The 21,927-nt window shown below is 47.6% G+C and overlaps 1 protein-coding gene across 3 annotated transcripts in view; it reads right to left on the reverse strand.

The window, feature by feature from the left end:
- man1a2 (mannosidase, alpha, class 1A, member 2) overlaps positions 1 to 18,135 on the reverse strand; it is a 62,432-nt gene extending 44,297 nt beyond the window's left edge. The window contains exons 1-5 of one of the 3 annotated variants that reach the window (XM_083682251.1): positions 17,841 to 18,135; positions 17,295 to 17,358; positions 16,121 to 16,595; positions 1,673 to 1,799; positions 1,052 to 1,186 (exon numbers count right to left, since the gene is read on the reverse strand). In XM_083682251.1, the coding sequence (XP_083538377.1) occupies positions 1,052 to 1,186; positions 1,673 to 1,799; positions 16,121 to 16,434 (576 nt within the window). In that variant the 5' untranslated portion in view covers positions 16,435 to 16,595; positions 17,295 to 17,358; positions 17,841 to 18,135. Of the gene's footprint in view, positions 1 to 1,051; positions 1,187 to 1,672; positions 1,800 to 16,120; positions 16,596 to 17,294; positions 17,642 to 17,698 lie in introns of those variants that run through there. The other 2 variants (XM_083682249.1, XM_083682250.1) reach the window with 2 other exon arrangements.
- Positions 18,136 to 21,927: the final 3,792 nt, after the last annotated feature.

The following is a 21,927-nucleotide window of genomic DNA, read 5'->3' on the forward strand; positions in this document are numbered from 1 at the left end:
CAACACACAAGAGGAATGCCTAACGAGGTTAGTCCCGCCTCAGTGGCTCTCAACAACATGACTGACAGCCATCCTTCCTATTGTGACATCAGTGTTCGATAGAACTGTGATTGGTGCTCTGAACCACAATGTAATCTGACAGAGTCTGATCTGGGACCAGCCGTAGTCTTGCAGGGTTCTCCCCAAAGAATGTCAGAGTGGCGCCGCGGCAGGCTGTGAACTTGCCGGCCTCACTATGTAAACATTTCAAGACAAATTAAACTCTATATTTAGTAATGATAGAGTAACTATCTTTGACCGGCAGGGACATTGTTGTTAAAAAATGAAAGCGGGAAGTGAAAGTGTTCCTCAGTGAATTCAGCGTTTCAACTGTATTTCGGGGCGCATTTTGACATGAATAAACGCGAGTCCCTGTGAGAACCCTGTGTTGCCCTTCTTCTCTGTGGACGAGAATAATCAGGGAACAAAAGCAGTGTTTAGAGACAAAGGCAGGCCGAGAGTGATTGGGCCGATCCCAGGGAGGTTCTAGAAGGAAGAATGGCAGCAAGGAAGGGGCCCATTGTACCGAGTTATTAGTCGTCCAATAAAAAAAACTAATCTATATTGGGTAAATCAGGAAATGTAACCAAGAAGCTGTGTGGAACCATTTGAAGCTGGATCGGCGCCAGTCCTCTAATGTACCACAGTGGTGCAGACTACTGATGGCGGTCAGACAGGGAGATGAGATGAAGTCATCATCAGGGAGAGTGGAAAGGGGAGGCGATGGGCTCAGGCTGGCTCCATCTCCAGTGAGCACAGCAGAAATATCATCAGCACTATCACACATACAGAGCTGCTATCGCAGCCTTGCTCTCGCTGTGCTCTCTCTCTCTCTCTCACACACACACACACACACACACAGAGAGAGAGAGAGAGTGGGAGATTTACAGAGAGAAAAGAGACAGACAGAGAAACATGCATATACAGATTGAGACAGACAGACAGACAGACAGACAGACACACACACACACACACACACACACACCCCCCTCGACCCCCTCTCCCCTCCTACCTCTCGTATCTTGTCCCGTTTCTCCTTGACGTCAGGCTCTCCGGGGTCGCCGTCGTTGACCCCCACCACCTGAGGCATGGGCACCGGGGGGAGGGGCTTGGGCACATCCTGCTTCTTCTTCAGGTCCTCAACCACCTGAGCAGCAACAACAGCAATAACAACAACAACATTATTCATGTACACTTTTCTTAACAATGTACTGTAACAAAGCCCTTCACACAAGAAGAGAACAACAAAGAGAAAACTATGAAGAAAACGTTTCAGTAACTCTTCTATATTTGAATATATTATATGATATATTTTTGCGTGTTTTTTGTCCATTTCTGTAACGTTGAGCATGAATCAAACAGTCAAGTCAAGAGAGAGTCAAGCCTTTTCTCAACTGCTAGGAACACGACTCCCCGCATCCTCTCCTCCGTCCTCCACTCGCGTCCTACTGCAAACGCATTGGAGGAGAAGATCTAGGTTCCCTCCCCTTAGATGTTCTCCTCCAATGCTTTCTGAGGACGACACGAGGAGGGAGGAGAGGACGGGAGGAGAGGCGAGGAGTAGTGTTCCTAACCAATGAGAAGGTGCTCCAGACCCCAGCAGCAGCGCACACACACACACACACACACACACCTTGGTCTTCTCCGTCTGGATCTCGGCCTTCAGCTCCTCCCGGGACTTCTTCAGCTTCTCCTTGGCCTCCTGCAGCGCTCGCTCGTGGTCCGCACGGATCTTGTCCCGCAGGCTCTCCTCCTCCTCCCTGAAGGGACAGGAAGGGACAGGAAGTGAGCTCAGAGGTGGCATCACAAAACAAGGACGTGGGATACGAGCAGGTGGAATCACCAACAGGAAGTGGTTATCAACAGTGGAATACAGCAGACATCGGTGTTGCAGAGAAAATAGTCTAAGACCTCTCCCCTGGGGCCTCTCCCCTGGGACCAACACAACACCATTGAAGAACAAAGACAATCTTTTTTTTTTTTATTATATATAGATTTATTATATGGTAGTTTTTTGGCTGCAAGTCTTAAACCTAAAAAACAACCCTCTGCTCTGCATGTTTTCTGTTACATAAACACCATTGTATAATAACATAATAATACACTTCTCCAGCTCTAGTCCCGTCACCAACTAGGACACAGGAAACACCTCTGACACAACAACATTGTTCCTTATGAACTGAGCTGTGTGTGTGTGTGTGTGTGTGTGTGTGTGTGTGTGTGCACGCAGATGTGCGCGTACTGTGTGTGCGGGTGCCTGCGTGTGTACGCACACGCATGCGTGTGTGTATACGTGTGTCTGTGTTTGTTTATGTGCGCGCGTGTGTGCCTGCGTGTGTGTGTGAGAGGTCAGGAAGATGACAGAGAGGAGCCATGAGTGAGTCAGTCTACATTAGAGCGCCTGCCTGCCTGCCTGCCTGCCAAACATCCCTTCAGAACAACCTGCCCCCACGGCTACAGAGACAGGACAGACAGGAGAGGGACCCTCAGGGCCCGCGGACCACGGATGAAAGCAAACATGAGAGAGAGAGAGAGAGAGAGAGAGAGAGAGAAAGAGAGAGAGTCTAGAGAGGCAGAGAGAGAACAAATGGAGGAAAAAGTGGGACCGAGGGAAAGGGACCGAAGTAATCAAGGAGAGAAAGAGAGCTACAAAAGGGGTCAGTCAGGTGGTCATGGATACAGCAGCAGCACCGGAGACCTGAGAGGCTTTCACAGCCTCCGCTATCGCAGCTTCACATTCACGACCTGACCCAGCAGGGAATAGGCCGGGGGGGTGGAGAGATGGTGTGTGTGTGTGTGTGTGTGTGTGTGTGGTTGCAGTGTGGAGGAGAGATGGAGAGATTGTTGTTACAGAATGAAGAGGAGATGGAGAGAGAGGTTCTGTGTGTGTGTGTGTGTGTGTGTGTGTGTGTCAACATTCACTTAGCATAGGAGTAGCCATTCCACTGTAGCCACTCCAACACACACACACACACACACACACACACACAGAGCATAACAGGGCGTTTGAGACTAATTACGCTTCATTCAGAGTCGACTCACTCTCTCCCAGCGATGAACGCTGTTTCATGTTTCATAATCATATGGTGCTGAACATGGGGCCAAGACTAAAATAACTGCTTTCTGAGTTGCATAACACAGGCCTCAAAACATTCATACATATTCATGTTGACTACTGTGTGTGTGTGTGGGTTTCTGTGGGTGTGTGTCTAGTTTTTTTAATTGATGGGAAATAGTGATGAGGTTTGTTGGTTGGTTGGTTTGTGTGTGTGTGTGTGTGTGTGTGTATGTGTGTGCTCTCTTTCTACAGGGTGTGGAAACCCAGTGTTGATGGAAGCCCCCCAGTAGGCTAGCCTGCAGCCCTGCCCTCGTAAACATGCATTTAAATGTGATATTTCAGTTATCTTTAGGAGAGTGGTGATGTTCAGCTCACTGACTAATGTGTTAGAGTGTTTGCTTGTGAGGCAAGGCAGCGTGAAATGAGTGTGTGTGTGTGTGTGTGTGTGTGTGTGTGTGTGTGTGTGTGTGAGTGTGTCCCTAATGGCTTTTGGGGAGGACCACTGAAGGCAAAAAAGCCAGGATGATGACTGGAAACACCAATAATGCCCCCCCCATCAAGGCCCCGGGTCTAATGTGCACATTAACACCTTCATGATAATGGATTCCTCCACAAATTCAGCCTTCATCTCCCTCCTCTCCTCCCTCCCTCCCTCTCCCCCTCCCTCCCTCGGAGCTGTTCTGCGAGGCGCTGTACTGTCGCAGTGATCTCATTCGAGGCTCATAATGTCAAACACGCAATAAAGAACATGTCAACATCTGTCCCACTGCATTATCATGACAAACACAACGTACCCAGACAAGCAGGCCAGAGCAATCAAGCCCCTCTACGCTACACCTCTGCTCTGCTGTTCCTGCTCCCTTCATCAGACCAGAGTAATCACTCGTCCATCCTGACTGATTAGGGCCTCCAGTCATGCAGAGCCTGGCTCATCACTTCCTGATTCCATTAGCCTGGCCTGGTCTGGTCTGGCCTCTCATCGTCAGACCAGGAGGACATTTGGTTCTCTGTAACAACAGCAGCAGTTACCCATGGTAACAGACAATCCCAGGGAAGATGTGGTGTACCTAGGGTAAGATATTCACCATGGAAACACAGTGGCTATCTTCCAATATCCATACTCATGCACAATATCCATCCACACACCAGGGGAGCCTGGTGGAGGTAAAAAAAAAAAAGGCTTGTTGTAATGCATAGAATGGAATGAGGAATGGTATCAAAGATCACACGTGTTTGATACCATTCCTTATTTCAATCATTTCAATGAGCCCGTCCTCCGATTTCTACCTCTACCAGTCACTGCCACATATGCACAATAGCACACCACACAAAGAACAAGGGCATGCAGACAGGCTTCTTATTAACATCAGTCTGGAATAAGATAAGACATTCACTACCATAGAGACACATGCAAACCAAACATACAACCCCACTAAGACGCTATCCAATGCTAACAGTACCATACAATGCTCAGTCTAGGATACAATCATGGTCTAGAGAGTATGGAGAGGATTTAACAGTATGTATTGTCAACATTTGTCTGATAAGACTTATCTGTAAAAGCTAGATAGAAGACAAGCCTATTTGACGATGCTCTGACTGACAGATATTTCCCCGTAACAAGTTTTGCTTACTAATAATGCAATTTGAAGCTGTAGCTAAACTTCCTGTTCTGAAACATCACTATAGCAACTGTAGCCCAGATACTTTGAGCTCGTGGAAGCAAAGGACCCACTGAACCACCCGAGTGTACTCCATTTTACAAGTCTAAAAAATCAATTCTTTTCAAACGAATCGAAATGAAACAAAACCAGCCAAACGCAATCTGAACAGGCCCCAACATAAAACCACACTAAGATGCTAAAGATGCTAAAGACCACACAATGCTAATTGTGAACATCAGTCTAGGACTCGGTGATGGTCCATTCACCCTGGAGCCCCTCACTGTCTGGCATGCCACCACAGCTAGAATCGTCACTACAGACCAGGGGAGGCTGGTGGAGGTAGAAATCGGAGGACGGGCTCACTGTAACGCATGGAACGGAACGAGGAATGGTTATCAAACCACAGAGTGAAACGGTGTGAGTGAAACAGTGTGTTGGTGGTCCTGGGTTCTGACTGGGAGGCTCCTGTGGCTATCGAAAGGAGACAGCTTCTGATGGGTAGTGGTATAGATGATCGTAGCCATGGTAACACCAACATTCAGCGAACACTCTGCGGTCTGAGACACGTTAGTCAGTCTGGTGTGTGTGTGTGTGTGTGTGTGTGTGTGTGTGTGTGTGTGTGAGTGAGTGACTTAATGATCCAATCACGCAAACCAGTAAAACTTTAGCAGGGGAGGCTGGTGGAGGAAGGGGAGGACGGGCTCATTGTAATGCATGGACTGGAAAAAGGGATTCCACATTCCATTCCATGCATTTCAATGAGCCCGTCCTCCGATTTCTACCTCCACCAGCCTTCTCCTGGTCTGTAGTGACTGAGCACAGCCAGGATTCCGCAGGAGGGGAGGCAGCAGAGGTGGGGGCCTACTGAGACCTACAGAACAGGTCATTAATGTTGGTCGGACCAGACCCCATCCTACCTATTTTAACTCTCTTTTTCTCTAAGCCTCTGTCTTTCTCACACACACACACACACACACACACACACACACACACACGACCAATCTAAAATGTGAGGAGTGGTTGTTGGCTGTGTCTTGGTTCAGAGGCAGGGATCAAACCCTTTCAGACAGGAACGTTCTCATTCCCCGATGTTCTCTTCCCCCTGGCTCTCTGCTGCTCTGCTCCGCCTGGGACGGAATGACTCACTGAAGAGCAGACAGACAGACAGACAAATGTCTCAGACTGCCATTCAACGACCAATGGCCATTAGCCTTTGATCACAGCTCATTCACTGGGCTGGTGTGAGAAGGGGGGGGGGGAGAGTGGGGACTTGAGAAAGAGAGAGAGAGAGAGAGGGAAAGAAAGAAAGAGTGAGAGGGATGCTATCAGGAGGGTGCTTGATGAGGTTTCACTGCAGCATTTAACAGCCCGAGATGAGATAACATGGATCCTTTCAGAGGGAGGACAGGCCCGGACACTGACATACACACACACACTTGAGAAGACAGGCCGTAACATGAGAAGACAGACCGTCACACAAGCCCATTGAGTGAAGTAGTATGTGTGTGTCTGTTTGTACTGGCCGTGATCAAGATAAGAGGCGCACGCACGAACGCACGCACGCACGCACACACGCACGCACACGATCCTAATAACTGACCCTATCCTCCCTCCGGTCCTTATTATCCCTCCGTCTCTGGTCTTGTTCCATCCTTCCATCCTTCCATCTGTGTGGGCGGGGAGTGATGACATCATCAGTCCAGCGGTGCGGTGGGTTTATGCTAGCTCAGCTCAGCCCAGGGCCAGGCACATGTTTAAACAAGGATTAAGGACCATTCGGTAAGGCCCTTCCCTTTCTCCCTCCCTCCCTTTTCCTCCCTCCCTCCATTTTCCTCCAGACTATTGACGAAGTAGAGAGGAGAAAAATTAACATGAGGGATTTGAGACAGCTGCAGAGAACAGGGCTAGAGATGACAGTCAACGCATACAACAGAGAGAGAGAGAGAGAGAGAGAGAGAGAGGGAAGGGGGGGAGAGAGTAAGAGAGAGAGAAAAACAGTGAATAATTTTCAAATGCGATCTGCTGTTATGGGGAGTTCACATGAATAATGTAATGCTATCAAACGATTCCCTTCCACACAGGTATGTGTGTGTGTGTGTATCTAACCCACGGAAATTACTTCAACCATTGATCTCCGGCATCGCTTAAAATCTCCCGCTCCAAGGAATTAATTACGACTGGCGGCTCGGCTGGGCCGTTTGATGCCTGATTCACCGCGTCTCTCCCTCCTTTTATCCCTCCCTCCCTCCTCCCTCCTCCCTCCCCCCTCGTTCCGATGGGGGCCTTGGTTCACAGAGCAGCCATCTCACTGGCTCCTTGGCCCTGTTTACTTTCACAACCAGTTATCTGCAGAGGAGACGAATCACGAGGGGTAGGGGGGGACGGGGACTACCAGACTATGCACACTGGGTGCTAGTTAGTGTGCACTTCTCTGACCTCCAGTATGGGGGACAGTAGAATAGAATGGAAATCAGGGTAAGCTGATGGAGGTAGAAGTCGAACCGTTCCTCATTCGATTCCATGCCACGTGTTTGATACGATTCCTCATTCCATTCATTACAATGAGCCCGTCATTACAATGAGCCCGTACAATTTCTGCCTCCACCAGCCTCCCCTGATGGAAATCTAACCAACAGACAGTCATCCTAGCCAGTGTATCTGAGGCCCATAGCCTAGCTAAGAGGCATGCTAGCCAGTGTATCTGAGGCCCATAGCCTAGCTAAGAGGCATGCTAGCATTTGTTAGCACTCTGTCAAGTGACTCTCATCCAGAGGGCTCTCAAGGGTCCAATGGTCTCATAGTAGAGTGATGCTCACAAGTCAGGCTTCAGTCTTCTAAATGAAACGGTCTGATGTGGAGTGAATGGCTGCTAAAGATTGTTTTCCATTTAGCTGTGGTTCCTGACCCCCCCCCCTCCTCCTCCTCCTCCTCCTCCTCCTCCTACCACTCCTTCTCCTCCTCCTACCACTCCTTCTCCTCCTCTTGTTCCGGAGCCTCTACCGCCAATGGGTGTGTCTCCATAAACAAGCCTCCTCTCCTCATCTCCTGTATTTCATCTTAACCTCTCAGAACGTAGGATGGGAGAAGGCAGAACCCACTACGGTGTCTCATCTAACAAGCTCCTCTCACCTCTCCAGGTCTCTCCTCTCCGTACCGATGAAGGAAAGGAGAGAAGGAGATACGGTGAGAAGTGGTGAATCTAGACTATTGGGACGCAGACGTAGACGTCCCCACCCGGTCTATCCCTGACCTACTTGGCGTTGGCTAAATGAAAGCAGTGGTGGTGTAACTGCCCTCCTAGCCCCAACACACCTCCGTGGTGTGTAATAACATCCTCCCCTCCCCCTGTCCCCTGCTGCTGTTCAGCCATGTCTCTAACCAGCCACCTGAGCCCAAGGCTGTATGGTTTCACATGCAGGTACACTCCACTCCTCTCACTGACCTATATCCTGGTGCACTAACTGCAGTGTATAGACCCTGTCCACAAACAAGCCCCAAGGCTGTTCTCCCTAGACCCTTACTGTAGATCCTAGCCCACCAATACCCTCACTGTACGAGAGTGGAGGCTGGCGGAGGACAGGCTCATTGTAATGCATGCAATGGAATAAGGAACAGTATCAAACACACGTCTTTGATACAGTTCCCCATTCCATTCATTACAATGAGCCCGTCCTCCGATTTCTACCTCCACCAGCCTCCGCTAAATGACAGGAGGCCTACATCACATACAGCCAAGAGCAGCCGACTGGAAAACAAATAACCCAGGTTTCTGGCTCTTAGATAATGGTTTCAGTCAGCCAAGAGGCCCCTGTAAAATGTGCTCAATCAAACCTTTAGAGGAAAACATAGTGGCTGAAAAATGTCCAATTCCCACAACTCATCATAAATCCACGTTCTAAACCAGCGCATCATCCAGGGCGAGTCTACGGATCACTCCAGCGGGCTGCCTACAACTAAACGTGGGGCTGCCTGCAATGACACGCGAGGGTCAGTCTACTGCCTGCAACCGCACGCGAGGGCCAGTCTACTGCCTGCAACCGCACGCGAGGGCCAGTCTACTGCCTGCAACCGCACGCGAGGGCCAGTCTACTGCCTGCAACCGCACGCGAGGGCCAGTCTACTGCCTGCAACGACACATGGGGGCCAGTCTACTGCCTGCAACCGCACGCGAGGGCCAGTCTACTGCCTGCAACCGCACGCGAGGGCCAGTCTACTGCCTGCAACCGCACGCGAGGGCCAGTCTACTGCCTGCAACCGCACGCGAGGGCCAGTCTACTGCCTGCAACCGCACGCGAGGGCCAGTCTACTGCCTGCAACCGCACGCGAGGGCCAGTCTACCGCCTGCAACCGCACACGATGGCCAGTCTACTGCCTGCAACCGCACACGGGGGGGGGGGGTGTCAACTCCACCTCAACCCCAGGGACTTGATCTGATATTCAAGCCACGGAAACTTACGACAGAGACGGTTCCAGTCTAATTAATTCAGCGGTGCGATCTCTGGGTTTGAACTCATTTCCTATGTTGACAGGAAGCATGACGGAGCGGCAGACCTGGCCTCCGGTTGGCAGTGATGCCAGTCTGGGTTGGAGGGCTGCCAGCCAGCCAGGCACTGATCCCTGTCGTTGATTTTGAACTCACTCCCAAGTTGTTGTTGTTGTTGTTGTTGTTGTGTTTGAGAGAGCACCGTGTTCCGGAATGTCACACACACGCCGGACTCTCTCAAGGACGCTCGTCACATTAGCAAGCGAGTAGCTCTGCAGGCTGACAAACAAACGGCAAATTGAGACACACTCTCCAACAAGAACTTACGACTTGACTCGTGTGAGAGAGACACACATTTTTTTTTCTCTCTCTCCCTCCCTCCCTCCCCTGGGATGAGGGCTGATCAGTGCTTTGACGGAGCAGTTATTCCATTATGAGAGGAGCTTCATGTACCGTCTCGTCTGAGAAATATTGCTATCTTAGATTATCATTTTCGAACTGAATAGATATTGTAATTTCGTCCCAACATTTTCCCCCCCTGTCTAAAGTCGTGTTAGCCCCACCCACTTACATATCTTAGTCCAATAAAATTTATTCTATATTAGGGAAATCAGGAAGGAATTTCTGGACCTATTTGAAGCTTCCAGTCATTTCATTGGCTCCACTCTTCTAACACACCGTTCTGCAGCATTCTATAGTCTTATCTTTCAGACATGTCAGGTGATATTCTCTGGGGCTTTGTTAGCGCTGCCTCCCTTCAACCCTGTCTATCTTTCACACCCATACTCAGCCCGGAGCTCAGCTCCGTGTGTGTGTGTGTGTGTGTGTGTGTGTGTGTGTGTGTGTGTGTGTGTGTGTGTGTGTGTGTGTGTGTGTTCTGACTGCTGTAGTGCTGAGTGATTTTATTAGCTGGAGCTGCAGTTAGGCCCTGTGGTGTGATACGAAGGACATGGCATCCACAAAACAGTTAGGAAACACACACACACACACACACACACACACACACAACCCCTGAGCATCTGAGATAACTACCAAAGCCTCATCATTGTATGGCCAGACTAGAGAACACTGATGGGTAGAGTATGGGGTCTGGGGTGAAGCTTCGCAGGGATGGAGGGAACGCCAGGCAGACGGAGAAGGGATAAAGGAGGGATGAACCCAGAGCTCATGTTTAGCTTCAGCACAGCATGAAGAGCCTAAGGAGAAGAGGAAGAGAGAGAGAGAGAGAGGAGATGGAAGAGAGAGATCCTCCACTCTGGGTCAGTGAAAGCAGATGTTTAGCCGTTCCCACACTCCCATACATTATTCATGGAAGGCAACCCTGACCCGACTACACTACACTACGCTGACTAAATGCTCACTTCTGCATACAGAATCCATCATGAGAGAGAGAGAGAGAGAGGGGGGGGGCACGCGCACACGCACACACACACACACACACACACACAGCTCTACGTGCATCTGAGGGGCTGCAGCTGTGCTCTACATGAGCAGAAACATGAGGAGAAGATAAGAGACACAAAACCAGGAGGGGAAATGAGAGACACAGAGAGACACAGGGAGCCCATCTGATAAAAACACAAGCGCATATTTAATAAAGAGATTGTGGAGAAACAAACTGCAGCCTCCAACAAAGCTCAGCATGGTGGAGCAGCGCAGAAACAGACAGGCTGTGAATGTGTAAGAGCCACAGACCGACATCCCCTCCTCTCTCAGACCTACTTAAACAACAGGCCACCATGGGCTCTACCAGGGGAGGCTGGTGGAAGTAGAAATCGGAGGACGGCCTCATTGTAATGCATGGAATGGAATGAGGAATGGCATCGAGTTTGACACCATTCGTTACAATGAGGCTGTCCTCCGATTTCTACCTCCACTAGCCTCCCCTGGTAGAGCCCATGGTGGCCTGTTGTTGTTTAAGTAGGTCTGAGAGAGGAAGGGAAGGCCAGGGTTACACTGTATATTATCCCTGTGTAGCAACAATGTAATTATTGTAACGCTGCAACATGCTGTTAAATAGTCATGTATTCATCAAAGCAACTAGCTAATTACCCTTCTGTATCTAATAACTAAATAAATACATTATTGTTACTAGCTAGGCTACTTGTTTAGTAAGTGGGGTTGGGTTTTTAAACTCTCATGTTCTGTCATATAGCCTATGGGCTATCATTTGTCTATAAAATATTGATTCTGTTACCGTTATGAGACGGTGCTCTGGGACTAACTCCGCTTGCTTCTTTTTGAGCTCTCTCTTTCGGAGCCAGCTGTGAAAGAAGGCGAAGGTAGCGGCATGGCAGACTCCGAGGGCCCGGTCTGATAGCTCGCCTTTTAAGAGCTCTCTTTTGGTTCTATTTGTTTGTTTGATTTGAACAGCACCCGCAGGCCCTTTTTCCTTTGTAGTTTTGCCTCTTGTATTGTTACCGTTTTTACCTTAAAAAAAAAGACTTTCTAAGTTCCTTGTAAATAAAATAACTTTAATTTACCAAATCCATCTGGTTCTATGTTGCTTCCCTTTCCCCTAACGAGATCGGGATCTACTAACAGCGGGATCTGTTAGTAGTGGTGCTGTAATGAAGGCAGTGGTCGGATGAAATGGAGGTGTTTAGGTCCATGACCGACGGGCTGCTTGAATTGCAGAGCTTCTCTGTTCCACTAGTTGAGATGTCTGATGTCACAGCAAGGCTTATTCCATCCTTTTCTGCAATGGCAAAAATTGGACTCCAACTTTGACCTGTCCTTGTAATGCTTCTTGACTCATATCACTAATAATCAAGTAGACCGACTTCATCACACCCTTGAAATATGTCTCATCTATGAACCAACTGCAGCTGTCCTCCTCTAGAAGAGTACACCCTGGCTGAACCCAACAGCAGACAACCAGGAGTTTTTTTTCCCCAAAGCTTTGTAGCTTAAGTACTACTTAATTTCTCCCAACAACCCAGCTGCAAAGCCACAAGAGAGTAACAATTGTGAAATCAATGTTGTTTCTGTGCATAAACTAACAGATTTCATTAAATTAACAACGTTGCTGGTCTCGGGGAGGACTGGGCCTGGATTGTCAAAAGAGATAAAGTGGTACTTTCACTACAAAGCTTTTGGGAAACCGACCCCAAATCTGTTGATAGGACCCCAAAACAAACTAGCAGGCGGGTGGAAAGGGACATGAATGTTTCAACAGAGAGAGATCTGGCAGCCATAGCTACTACTAGGGTCTGAGTGAGACTTCCCCTTCAGTGTTCCTACATATTTTCCATTTTAAAATTCCAGACATTTCCAGAACCTACATTTTCACTGCTTAGTTAATTTGTGGGGTTGTGTTTTGGAACATCTGTCAAAAATGCGTGTGTAGCATGGCCTCTGTCAAACATAAGTTGGCGACTTAGATCAGTATGAATTATCTGGCATCGGATGAGATCGCATGGCATTTGCCTTTTCCATACTTTTCCAGGTCTGGAAGTGGTCAATAATTGATTCCAGACTTTCCAGACCTGCGTAGGAACGCTGCTCAATGCATCTCCGGTCTCCAGTCCAACCAGACAACACTGAACTCATCCTAGGGTATAAATAAATCAAGAATCCTCCATCAGCAGCAGCAGCAGCACACTGTAAACCTCCCAGCTCATGTTAAGTGTGAGAACACATTAAACCCTGGTTTAGAACCCAGCCAAGAGATTGTCAACTAGGGTCTGAGTGAGAGTTTTCAATGCACCTGCAGTCCCCAGTTCAACAATACAACACTGAACTAGTGGTGGGGAGTCGACCCCAAAATAGTAGACTCTCCTAGACTCTTTACGGTCTCAAGACTCTGAGTCGACTCCAATTTGGAGAGGGAGAAGAATCGATTCAATGAGTCGACGCTCCCGAATACGAGACTCCAAATTCCACTGCTAATTTATGTTTGAGACAACAAGAATGGAAGAGAATGTCAATCTTCTGCCAATGCATCGCTAGCTCAATCAAATCATTTTTAAGCACATACACACACACATTCTGAAATGTATGTCTTAGTCATTAACGGAGAAAGAGTCGACTCCATCAACTCTGAAAGCAGGAGTTGGAGTCAGGGTCGACTCCCAAAATCTTGGAGTTGTACACAGCTATCCTAAACTCATCCTGGGGTATAAATAAATCAAGAATCCTCCTGCAGCAGCAGCAGCAGCACACTGTAAACCTCCCAGCTCATGTTCAGGACAACAGCGTGAGAACACACTAAACCCTGGTGTAACCCAGTCAAGAGACACTCCTCCTTTACCATTCGATACCCCTGCCAAGACGTAACACCCCCTCCGGCAAAGATGGTCCGATCCTAGAGAGAGTACAGCACAGCGAGAGAGCGTGCCAACACAGACGTGTGGGGGGGGGGGGGGGGGGGGGGGGGCTAAACAGCTAGAGCAGCAAAGCCAGCCTACGCACTTCCACTGAGGTGTTTTGGACAATCTTCAACATCTGAAACACTTACAGACACAATGGATATGAAACCCCATTGTAGCGTAAAGGTGATAACAACATCATAAGCGGCTAGTGTTTATTAAGGTCCAATTATGATCCAGCGTTCCTAATGCGCTCTTTCACTCCTAGTTAGTAGGCCTACTTGTATTCAGGGACTGTTTGAACTCTGTAACTCTCTACCACACAATGGTGCTTTGGCAGTGGCTGACTCGGCTCTTTAGAATGCCCAACTGGACTGGGGAGATGAGGCTATTTCCATAAGCTGGGCCTATGACCGGTATCTCCATACAACCTGGGTGAGCAGCAACAGAAACACAGCCAAAGATGATAAAAGATTTTAAAAAATAAATAAATCGAAACAAATCGAAATACAAGAAGAAAACGGTTATGCAAAGTCCTCATCCTCCTCACCCAACTGCCACTCTAGGGAGTGTGTATGTAGGCTAGGGATGGTAGCAGTTGGCAGTGGCAGCGATGGCGTTGGGGTAGAGGCTGCCAGCGAGGCCTTTACCCTGCAGCTCTCAATGCAAACTAACTAACCAGCCAAGCCTCTCTATAGTCAGAGAGAGGAGGAGGACAGTGCTACCCTATACACACTCTGCATCTCAAATCAACCCCTACCCAAACACGTGTTTGAAACCATTCCTCATTCCATCCATATGCCATGCATTACAACGAGCCCGTCCTTCGATTTCTACCTCCACCAACCTCCCCTGTGATACACCAATAGTATCACGCCTCTCAGATCTCAGACTACACTACAGGTGCATAGGGGCCTGGGTGGGGGGGGTCACCATCTCCATCTATTAGTGACAGCCAGAGAGCCATGAGACATCTTCAAAACCCTCGCTCTCTTTGTAAATACATCCGACACCAAATAAGGACCCCTACAGTTGTCACTTAGACATACAGTCAAGGACGAGCCTTGGACCACCACCGACTCCTGATCCACAGTCTCCTCTCTCCACAGGTGTCAAACCAGAATAAATGTTATTTTTTTAAGCCTGCAACACCCTGGTAAGCTATGGCGGGTTTTCAGTGACACAGAGACATGAACTCTGTCCACAAAGGAGGAGGAGGAGAATGTGGTGGAAGAGGAGAAGGTAACACAAACAGGTCCCTGCTGCGTGAAGCAGAGAGAAGCTTAAAACACTTACTAGCTACCGCTTACTATAGCCTGCCACCGCAAACGCCCACACCTGCTTTTAACACTTACTAGCTTCCACTTACTATAACCTCCACACCTGCGGAAGACAGATCCACCTTTCACTATGCTGTCCCTCTCACAGGAACCTAGGCACACACACGCAAGAGAGAGACACGACTTTTAGCACTAATAATAGACTGATTCACTAACAACAGAGGGCAAGCCCCTTACTAAAACCATTAAGTGCAGTCAGTGAAGGCTGAAATAAAAAAATAAAAAAACAGGCTCATTGAAATGCATGGTACAGGAATGAAGAATGATATCAAAAACGTGTTTGATACCATTCTTCATTCCGTTACATGCATTACAATGAGCCTGTCCTCCGATTTCTACCTCCACCAGCCTCCACTGAATGTAGCACAGTAGTAGTGGCCTACTTTCGTTCCCTCTGAGGCACTTATCAACTCCAGTAGGAACAGAAAGGAACGCCACCATTCCTGTTCATGCTGAGCTGGGATGGGGAGACTACAATGGACTGTGTGTGTGTGTGTGTGTGTGTGTGTGTGTGTGTGTGTGTGTGTGTGTGTGTGTGTGTGTGAGAGAGATAATCAAACAGGTAGCTACCTATTTCTAGAATCACTGAGATACAAGTGTATAATATTATCCATTTGACTTGCTGCCAATTTGTGTGATGCAGCCCACTGTCATTAGAGACCAATGCCAGGAATGTCAACATCTTTTCAGACCTGCTCCAGTTCATCAACCCCGTCTCCCTGCAGGACAACCAGCAAACGCAGACAAAGCGCTAAGATTTCAGCTTTATACAACCAGCACACAAAGCAATTAGATACCCAGGTGTGAGAATCTTAAGAGTAACCTAGAAACACAGAGGAAGGAGGAATCCGCCATTGTGTGGAGCACAAGGTTTGGTATCATTGACCCCCCACCCCACCCCACCACTCTAGGTGTTTCTGACATGATGCTATGGTGGTCACCAGTGATATGCAATGCTGGAGAGGCTCCAGGATAATGACACATTTTAGCTTGGGAGCAGCAGGCAGAGTGAAGGAAAGAGGTCCAATATGTATTCTACTACATGATATTCTACTGAGGGCCCAGATTGTTTTATATAGATGGAAAGACAGCTAACTACACTATAGTCAAAACAATAAGGTAAAAATTCCCCATCCTGGGCCTAAAGTGTTTTCAAAAGACACAATGACTGACAAACTATATAATCCAGACATCAAAACCATCTCATCATCATCATCATCTCTTACTTGTGTCGGTGCTCATCGTGCCCCCCTTGACCGTGTATGACCACCGGTCCTCCCGGGTGCTTCCCCCCCTTGGGAGAGTCGATGTGCGGGATGAGTACGTCCTCCAGGCCCAGGTCGAAGCGCTTGTGTTTGGAGTTGTCGGGCAGGAAGAAGAACGCACCGAAGCACAACGTGATGAAGGCACTGAGGATGAGGAGGAGAATAAACTTCTCAGAGAGCCTCAACGTGGCCCGGTGGTGCGGGAAGGAGGATGCGCCCGGCGACAGGGTCGGTATCCGGCGGCCCGACAGCGGCAGAAGAGCCGGCGTGGTCATATTTGACTATGGAAATTTACGTTACCAGTGGACAAGTAGTCACGGTTGTGTTGGATGCGCCGCTGTTTTATCTCATTCCGACTAGTGCGTGTCCAGAAATCAAGCGTAGAGATCCGTCAGTGGAGGAGTGACTCTTCACCAGTGTATCTGACGTTTTTATTCTGAAAATTGAGGAGAGACTTATGAATATGAAGAATATATTCAGATCAATTTTTGGTCTATTAAGCCTAAACGTTGCCTGCTATTCTTTGTCAACAATATGTGTACACTAGCCTATCATAAAAATAGCAGTGAAATCTCAAAATGGAAAAACAAAACCATGAAAAACGAAGAGCTGCTAAGTTATTGTTAACGTGGAATTACGATTGATATGGTACTGACATGAATGACAAACATATAACAAACATTTTAGCACCTGTCTGTATTCTGACTGACTAATAGCATACATTCTCAACGGCAAGTGCGAGGATTAGCTACCCGTGTAGAACATTGGAAATTGTGAACAAACAAGGAAAGGCTTCCAGGATAAAAAACAAACATAAATCGGCCAGGACAGTTTAGCCTACGTCAAACAAGTCCAAGAAGAGGGGAAATAAATAATACTCGCAGATGGGCAATCAAAAGGTTACGAGCTACGTGGATAAAACACCTGCGTGAGCGCGTGATAGCATCCAGCAGCTCCACGTCGCCAGCAACAATGCACATCAGCGGAATTCGGTGTTGTGTCATTATCTTGAGTACCATACACATGTATACAGTAGTACAGCGACAGACTGGGATCCTAACAAGCTCAAACTATTACATCGGTAAACAAAGATAATCAGCAAGACAGCATAATCGAAGAAAGAGAAAAAATGTACCGTGCAAATCCTTTTGTCATTCTGCTCCATCCTCTCTGGTTGCGAGCCGAACGTTTGGGGCTAGCTGGAGCGACAAAATAAAAACCCAAGTCGACACGAAGGACACAATTACAGTCAAACTATTGTTTGTTACATCTGACTGGCTATAAAGCAAATCAAGTGTAGCTTTAATTGAGCAATACACGTTGGTTATCAAGCTATCGTCTTTCTACAACGGTGAACATTGAAATCCATGACATGAGATTGTCGCATCATCAACAACGCTGCGTACAGAGATAAATCCCCTCGATCACTCCGGGTGACAAATTATACACATTAATATCAAAATGATGTTACTAGGCGGCTAAAACCGGTTCTGGCTTGTAATTTGAATATTCCTGATATATTTTCCCAGCGTCTCTCACCCAGGCCTGCGTCTGATGTCGCGTCGTCTCCACACAGAATACCAAGTTCACCCACTGGATTTGACAGGGTACGTTCGCGAGCTAGCGGAATAGATAAAACAGCTATAAAGGAAACCGACGAGCTAGCCGAACATACGTGTACCTGCAATGGTGTATTCCAATGTCAACGTTTCTCGAATACGCTGAGAAAGAGATGGCCTGGTGAAAACTGCGCCTGTCTGTAAAGGCATCTGCCGTTAGCAATCTCGCCCGGCTAGATAGCTAGCTAGCCCGACCGGAGGCTGTCCGTTATGTGCAGCGTCGATTAGGTTTCGCCGCGGCTGCATCTCCTGATGCCTTTGAAAATTGGTGTCAGGCGGGAGTCCTATTCCACCTTTTAAAAACAGTCGTTTGCACAAATGTCCTCATGTCATCGGACAAATATTTTTCATCAGCAGTTTCATTTTCACCTATTCCATAATGGATACAAGGATGTTGTTAGTCACTGCAACGGCCGCTCCTCCCCTCAATCCTCTCCACTCCAGTATCAACTACACAGCCTGGTAAACAAGGGAGCGTCGCTCAATTTCAAGAGGCAACGTGCGGACGAATATTAATTAGCAACTCACGGGGAAAAGTAACACCTGATGGTCTCTATTTGATTAATCTCGGATCCCATAATCTACCATTTGATAGACAGAAAGTTGTTTATTCTTTCTATGAGGGACATACCTACACTGTGTGTGTGTGTGTGTGTGTGTGTGTGTGTGTGTGTGTGTCTGTCTGTGTGTGTGTGTGTGAGAGAGAGAGATGAGGAGGGATACTCTGAACACTATAGAACCATCCACAGACCAGTGCATGAAGTACTCATGAACATCATCATTTTTTCTTATGAAGACACATGTGGACAAAAGATCAAATCATCTAATGCACTCTCCTTTATCAAATGCACTCCTCCTTTGCCAGGAAGGTCACATTTCATCATATTAGTGTTTTGGCTTAAGATCAGAACACTTCTTCTGCCCTTCCTGTCTTACAGCTCTCTGTCATTGTCTCTGTCTATTGTTTCCTAACCCCATCCCCAGGCTATAAGTGTCTGAGAACGAGGCTAACTGTTCCCAATGTAGCAGAGGTGATTTGGAATCACGCTCTTGCAATGAGGTAGCCCTTCCTCAGACCTCGAGGATGTCCTCTTGGCCTAATGGTAGATGCATGGGTCTTCCAAGTGGGCTGTATATCTATTTTATCTTTCACTCTAAACACTCCCTAGTACAGTATGAGAGGGTTGTGATAATGGTTGTAGGTGTCGCATTGTGTCGCCTGCCCATTGGTGTCATCCCAGCAGGGCCAGAGAGAGCAGCATTTCCTGACTGATCATAGAGTGCATCCATCTTGGAGAGGCAGTCACGTCATGCTGATGTAGTCTGGGGGACGTCTGGACGGAGCCCCGGTGTTTCCATCACCGGTAGCGGGTGCTGCCGTTCGCTCATCTGGCCCACAGCTGCACCATACCAAAGGACCCCTCCAGGGTGATTTATAATACCCCCCCCCCCCTTCCCCGTCCCTCTCTCTCACAGAGAAGTAGTGCAGTGGTGCTGTGATGCAGTGTTTTGTGATCACGATGGTGCCCTCTTTTGCGGGCGTGTCATTTGAGACACACTGGCAGGCTCTGTTTCAGTATAGTATCCACACTAGCATACCAGTGCCATGCCACGCTTGGGATCTGCGCGCGGGCAAGGGCAAGCAGAGTCTATCTGTCAATCACACACTTCAGTGATGATAACGACAGTCGGGATGTGGTGGTGGTGGTGGGGGGGAGGGGGGGGGGGGCAGTTAATGGGCCGTTGCTGCGCCGTCCCATGATGCACTGCCAAGAAGCTAGATCACGAGTCCCTGGGGGGATGTTTGTGACAGGACAGGCTGGTGAACAGGCAACAACAAACAGGCTGCTGCACAGGCTGCAATTAACAGGTGAGTGAATAGGCTGCAATAAACAGGCCCCTCTGTACACCCAGTGCAGCCTGGGAGGAGGGCAGGGGATCACATGCTCTAATGGAGGAGAACAGAGCTCCTAGGGAACCCTCCTACACTACTGTCCTTCAGGTGGACACACACACACACACACACGCAGACACAATTCATTTTCACCTTGCAGTGGGATTATGGCTGTTCCCCATTAAGATTAAATTCAGATTAAGTTTAGTCCTGGATTTAAGACCATGTTGACCATATAATCTCCAGTGATAGTGCTTCCTAGTCCAGGGGTAATATTAATCTGTGTCCAGGATACCATGATGTTGTCATTGTCTTGTATTGTATTGTCATTGCTCTCCTCTCTCACATACACACACACACACACACACACACACACACACACACACACACACACACACACACATACACACACACACATATACAGTCATTGTTCCACAGTCCTATGTCCGTACCCTGATCTGTGCTCACATAGTCACATCCTATAAATATCTAGGAATCTAGATTGATGTCAAATTGTCCTTGAAAACACATGTAGATACTCTAACCAAAACACTGATAATGAAATGTGGATTCCTGTACAAGAATAGGTCCTGCTTCACTATGGAGGATAGGACAATTCTTGTTCAGGCAACGCTCTTACCAGTTCTAGACTATGGAGTTATCATTGACATGCATGCGGCCACCACCACATTCAAATCATTGGATTCAGTGTACCATTGTGCAATCCGTTTTATAACTGGTGATTGGTTTCGTATTCATCAGTTTACCTTATATCAATCTGTAGGATGGCCGTCTTGTAAAAGGGCCCAACATTGGTTTCTCTAATTATTATTATTTATTTTTTTAAATAAAAATAAAATAAATTTTACCTCCCTTGACTATTAGTCACTTTGGGACTTCAAACCAGGTCCCAAGTTTGGCTAATGCTGAAAATTCCACCTGTTTCACCTGAACTAGGTCTTTAGTTTCTGTGCCCAGAGTACTTGGAACAACCTTCAGAACGTAGGATCTGTCATTCGAGGGATGTACATGTTTTAATAGATTATACTGTGTAAATATGACTTCATAATGGATAAGTAATTCATTAATTATACTGAATTAATTATAATTCATAATTCTACTGAATCTACTTATATGATACTGTTTCATGTTTGTGCGCCTTGGAAAAAGAAGCCTTGGTTTCAGTCGTACCTCCCCTGCCTACATAAAGGTTTATTAATAATAAAAAAGAGTCTTGTATTGTATTGGCATTGCTCTCCTCTGTCCTCAGCCATGCACTGCAGGCTCAATATAAAGTGTATTAAATGTAAGTGTATTAGTGTGATGTCTGGGCCTGGTCCCTGTCTGTAACCAGGTTACACTGTGTTCAGGCTGACCTGTGGCCTAACACACACACACACACACACAACACACACGCACACACACACACACACACAGAGACATGCACACACAGAGACATGCACACACATGCACAGAGACAAACACGCACACACACGCACAGAGACACAGACACGCACCCACATGCACGGAGACACACACACACGCACACAGAGAAATGGACTGCATGTTCCCTTCAAATACAATAGAATATAATCTCATGAGTAATCCTTTATGCAAGTTGCCCTGGAAACTGGGATTCTGGGATGCACTGCACATGAATAATGGACAACTAATATAAACTAATTCAACTCAATTATTCAAAGTTCAGCGTGGACTCTGATAGGGTTTCCATTAGGGCTTGTTCTTCTTCTCTCTCAGAATCAGGGTTCACAGTATTCTACATGACCTTCACTGTGATGAATGGAGCGGCTCATCTGACGGAAGTTGGAACACCTGTGATGAACAGCCTATCAGGGAAGGGAGATCAGGCGTTGTCACAACAGTGTTGACATGGCGATGTGAGGTGTGACGTGGGGGGTTCCTGACAGACGAGGAGAGAGGGATGAAGACGGAGGAGTTGCTACAGGATGGATGGATGAGAGAGAACAAATAAGTTATTAATATAGCTCACCACACAGAGAGGGAGAGAATGAGAGAGTCTGTAATTAAAAGATACACAAGAAACACAGGCAGGTGGAACTTTCAGCGTTATCCAAAAGCAAAAAGGGGGTGAAATACAGGGAGGAAGAAAGGAAGGAATTAGAGACAGAGAAAGCAGGACGGCTTATGAGTTTATCTTCCATCACTTCTTTTCTGTTTCATATATCACGTTGTATCCCTAGAACATCTCAAGCGTACAAGACCCATTGCTTCAG

The sequence above is a fragment of the Argentina silus genome, assembly GCF_951799395.1.
Source record: "Argentina silus genome assembly, chromosome: 12".
NCBI classification, from domain to species: Eukaryota; Metazoa; Chordata; class Actinopteri; order Argentiniformes; family Argentinidae; genus Argentina; species Argentina silus.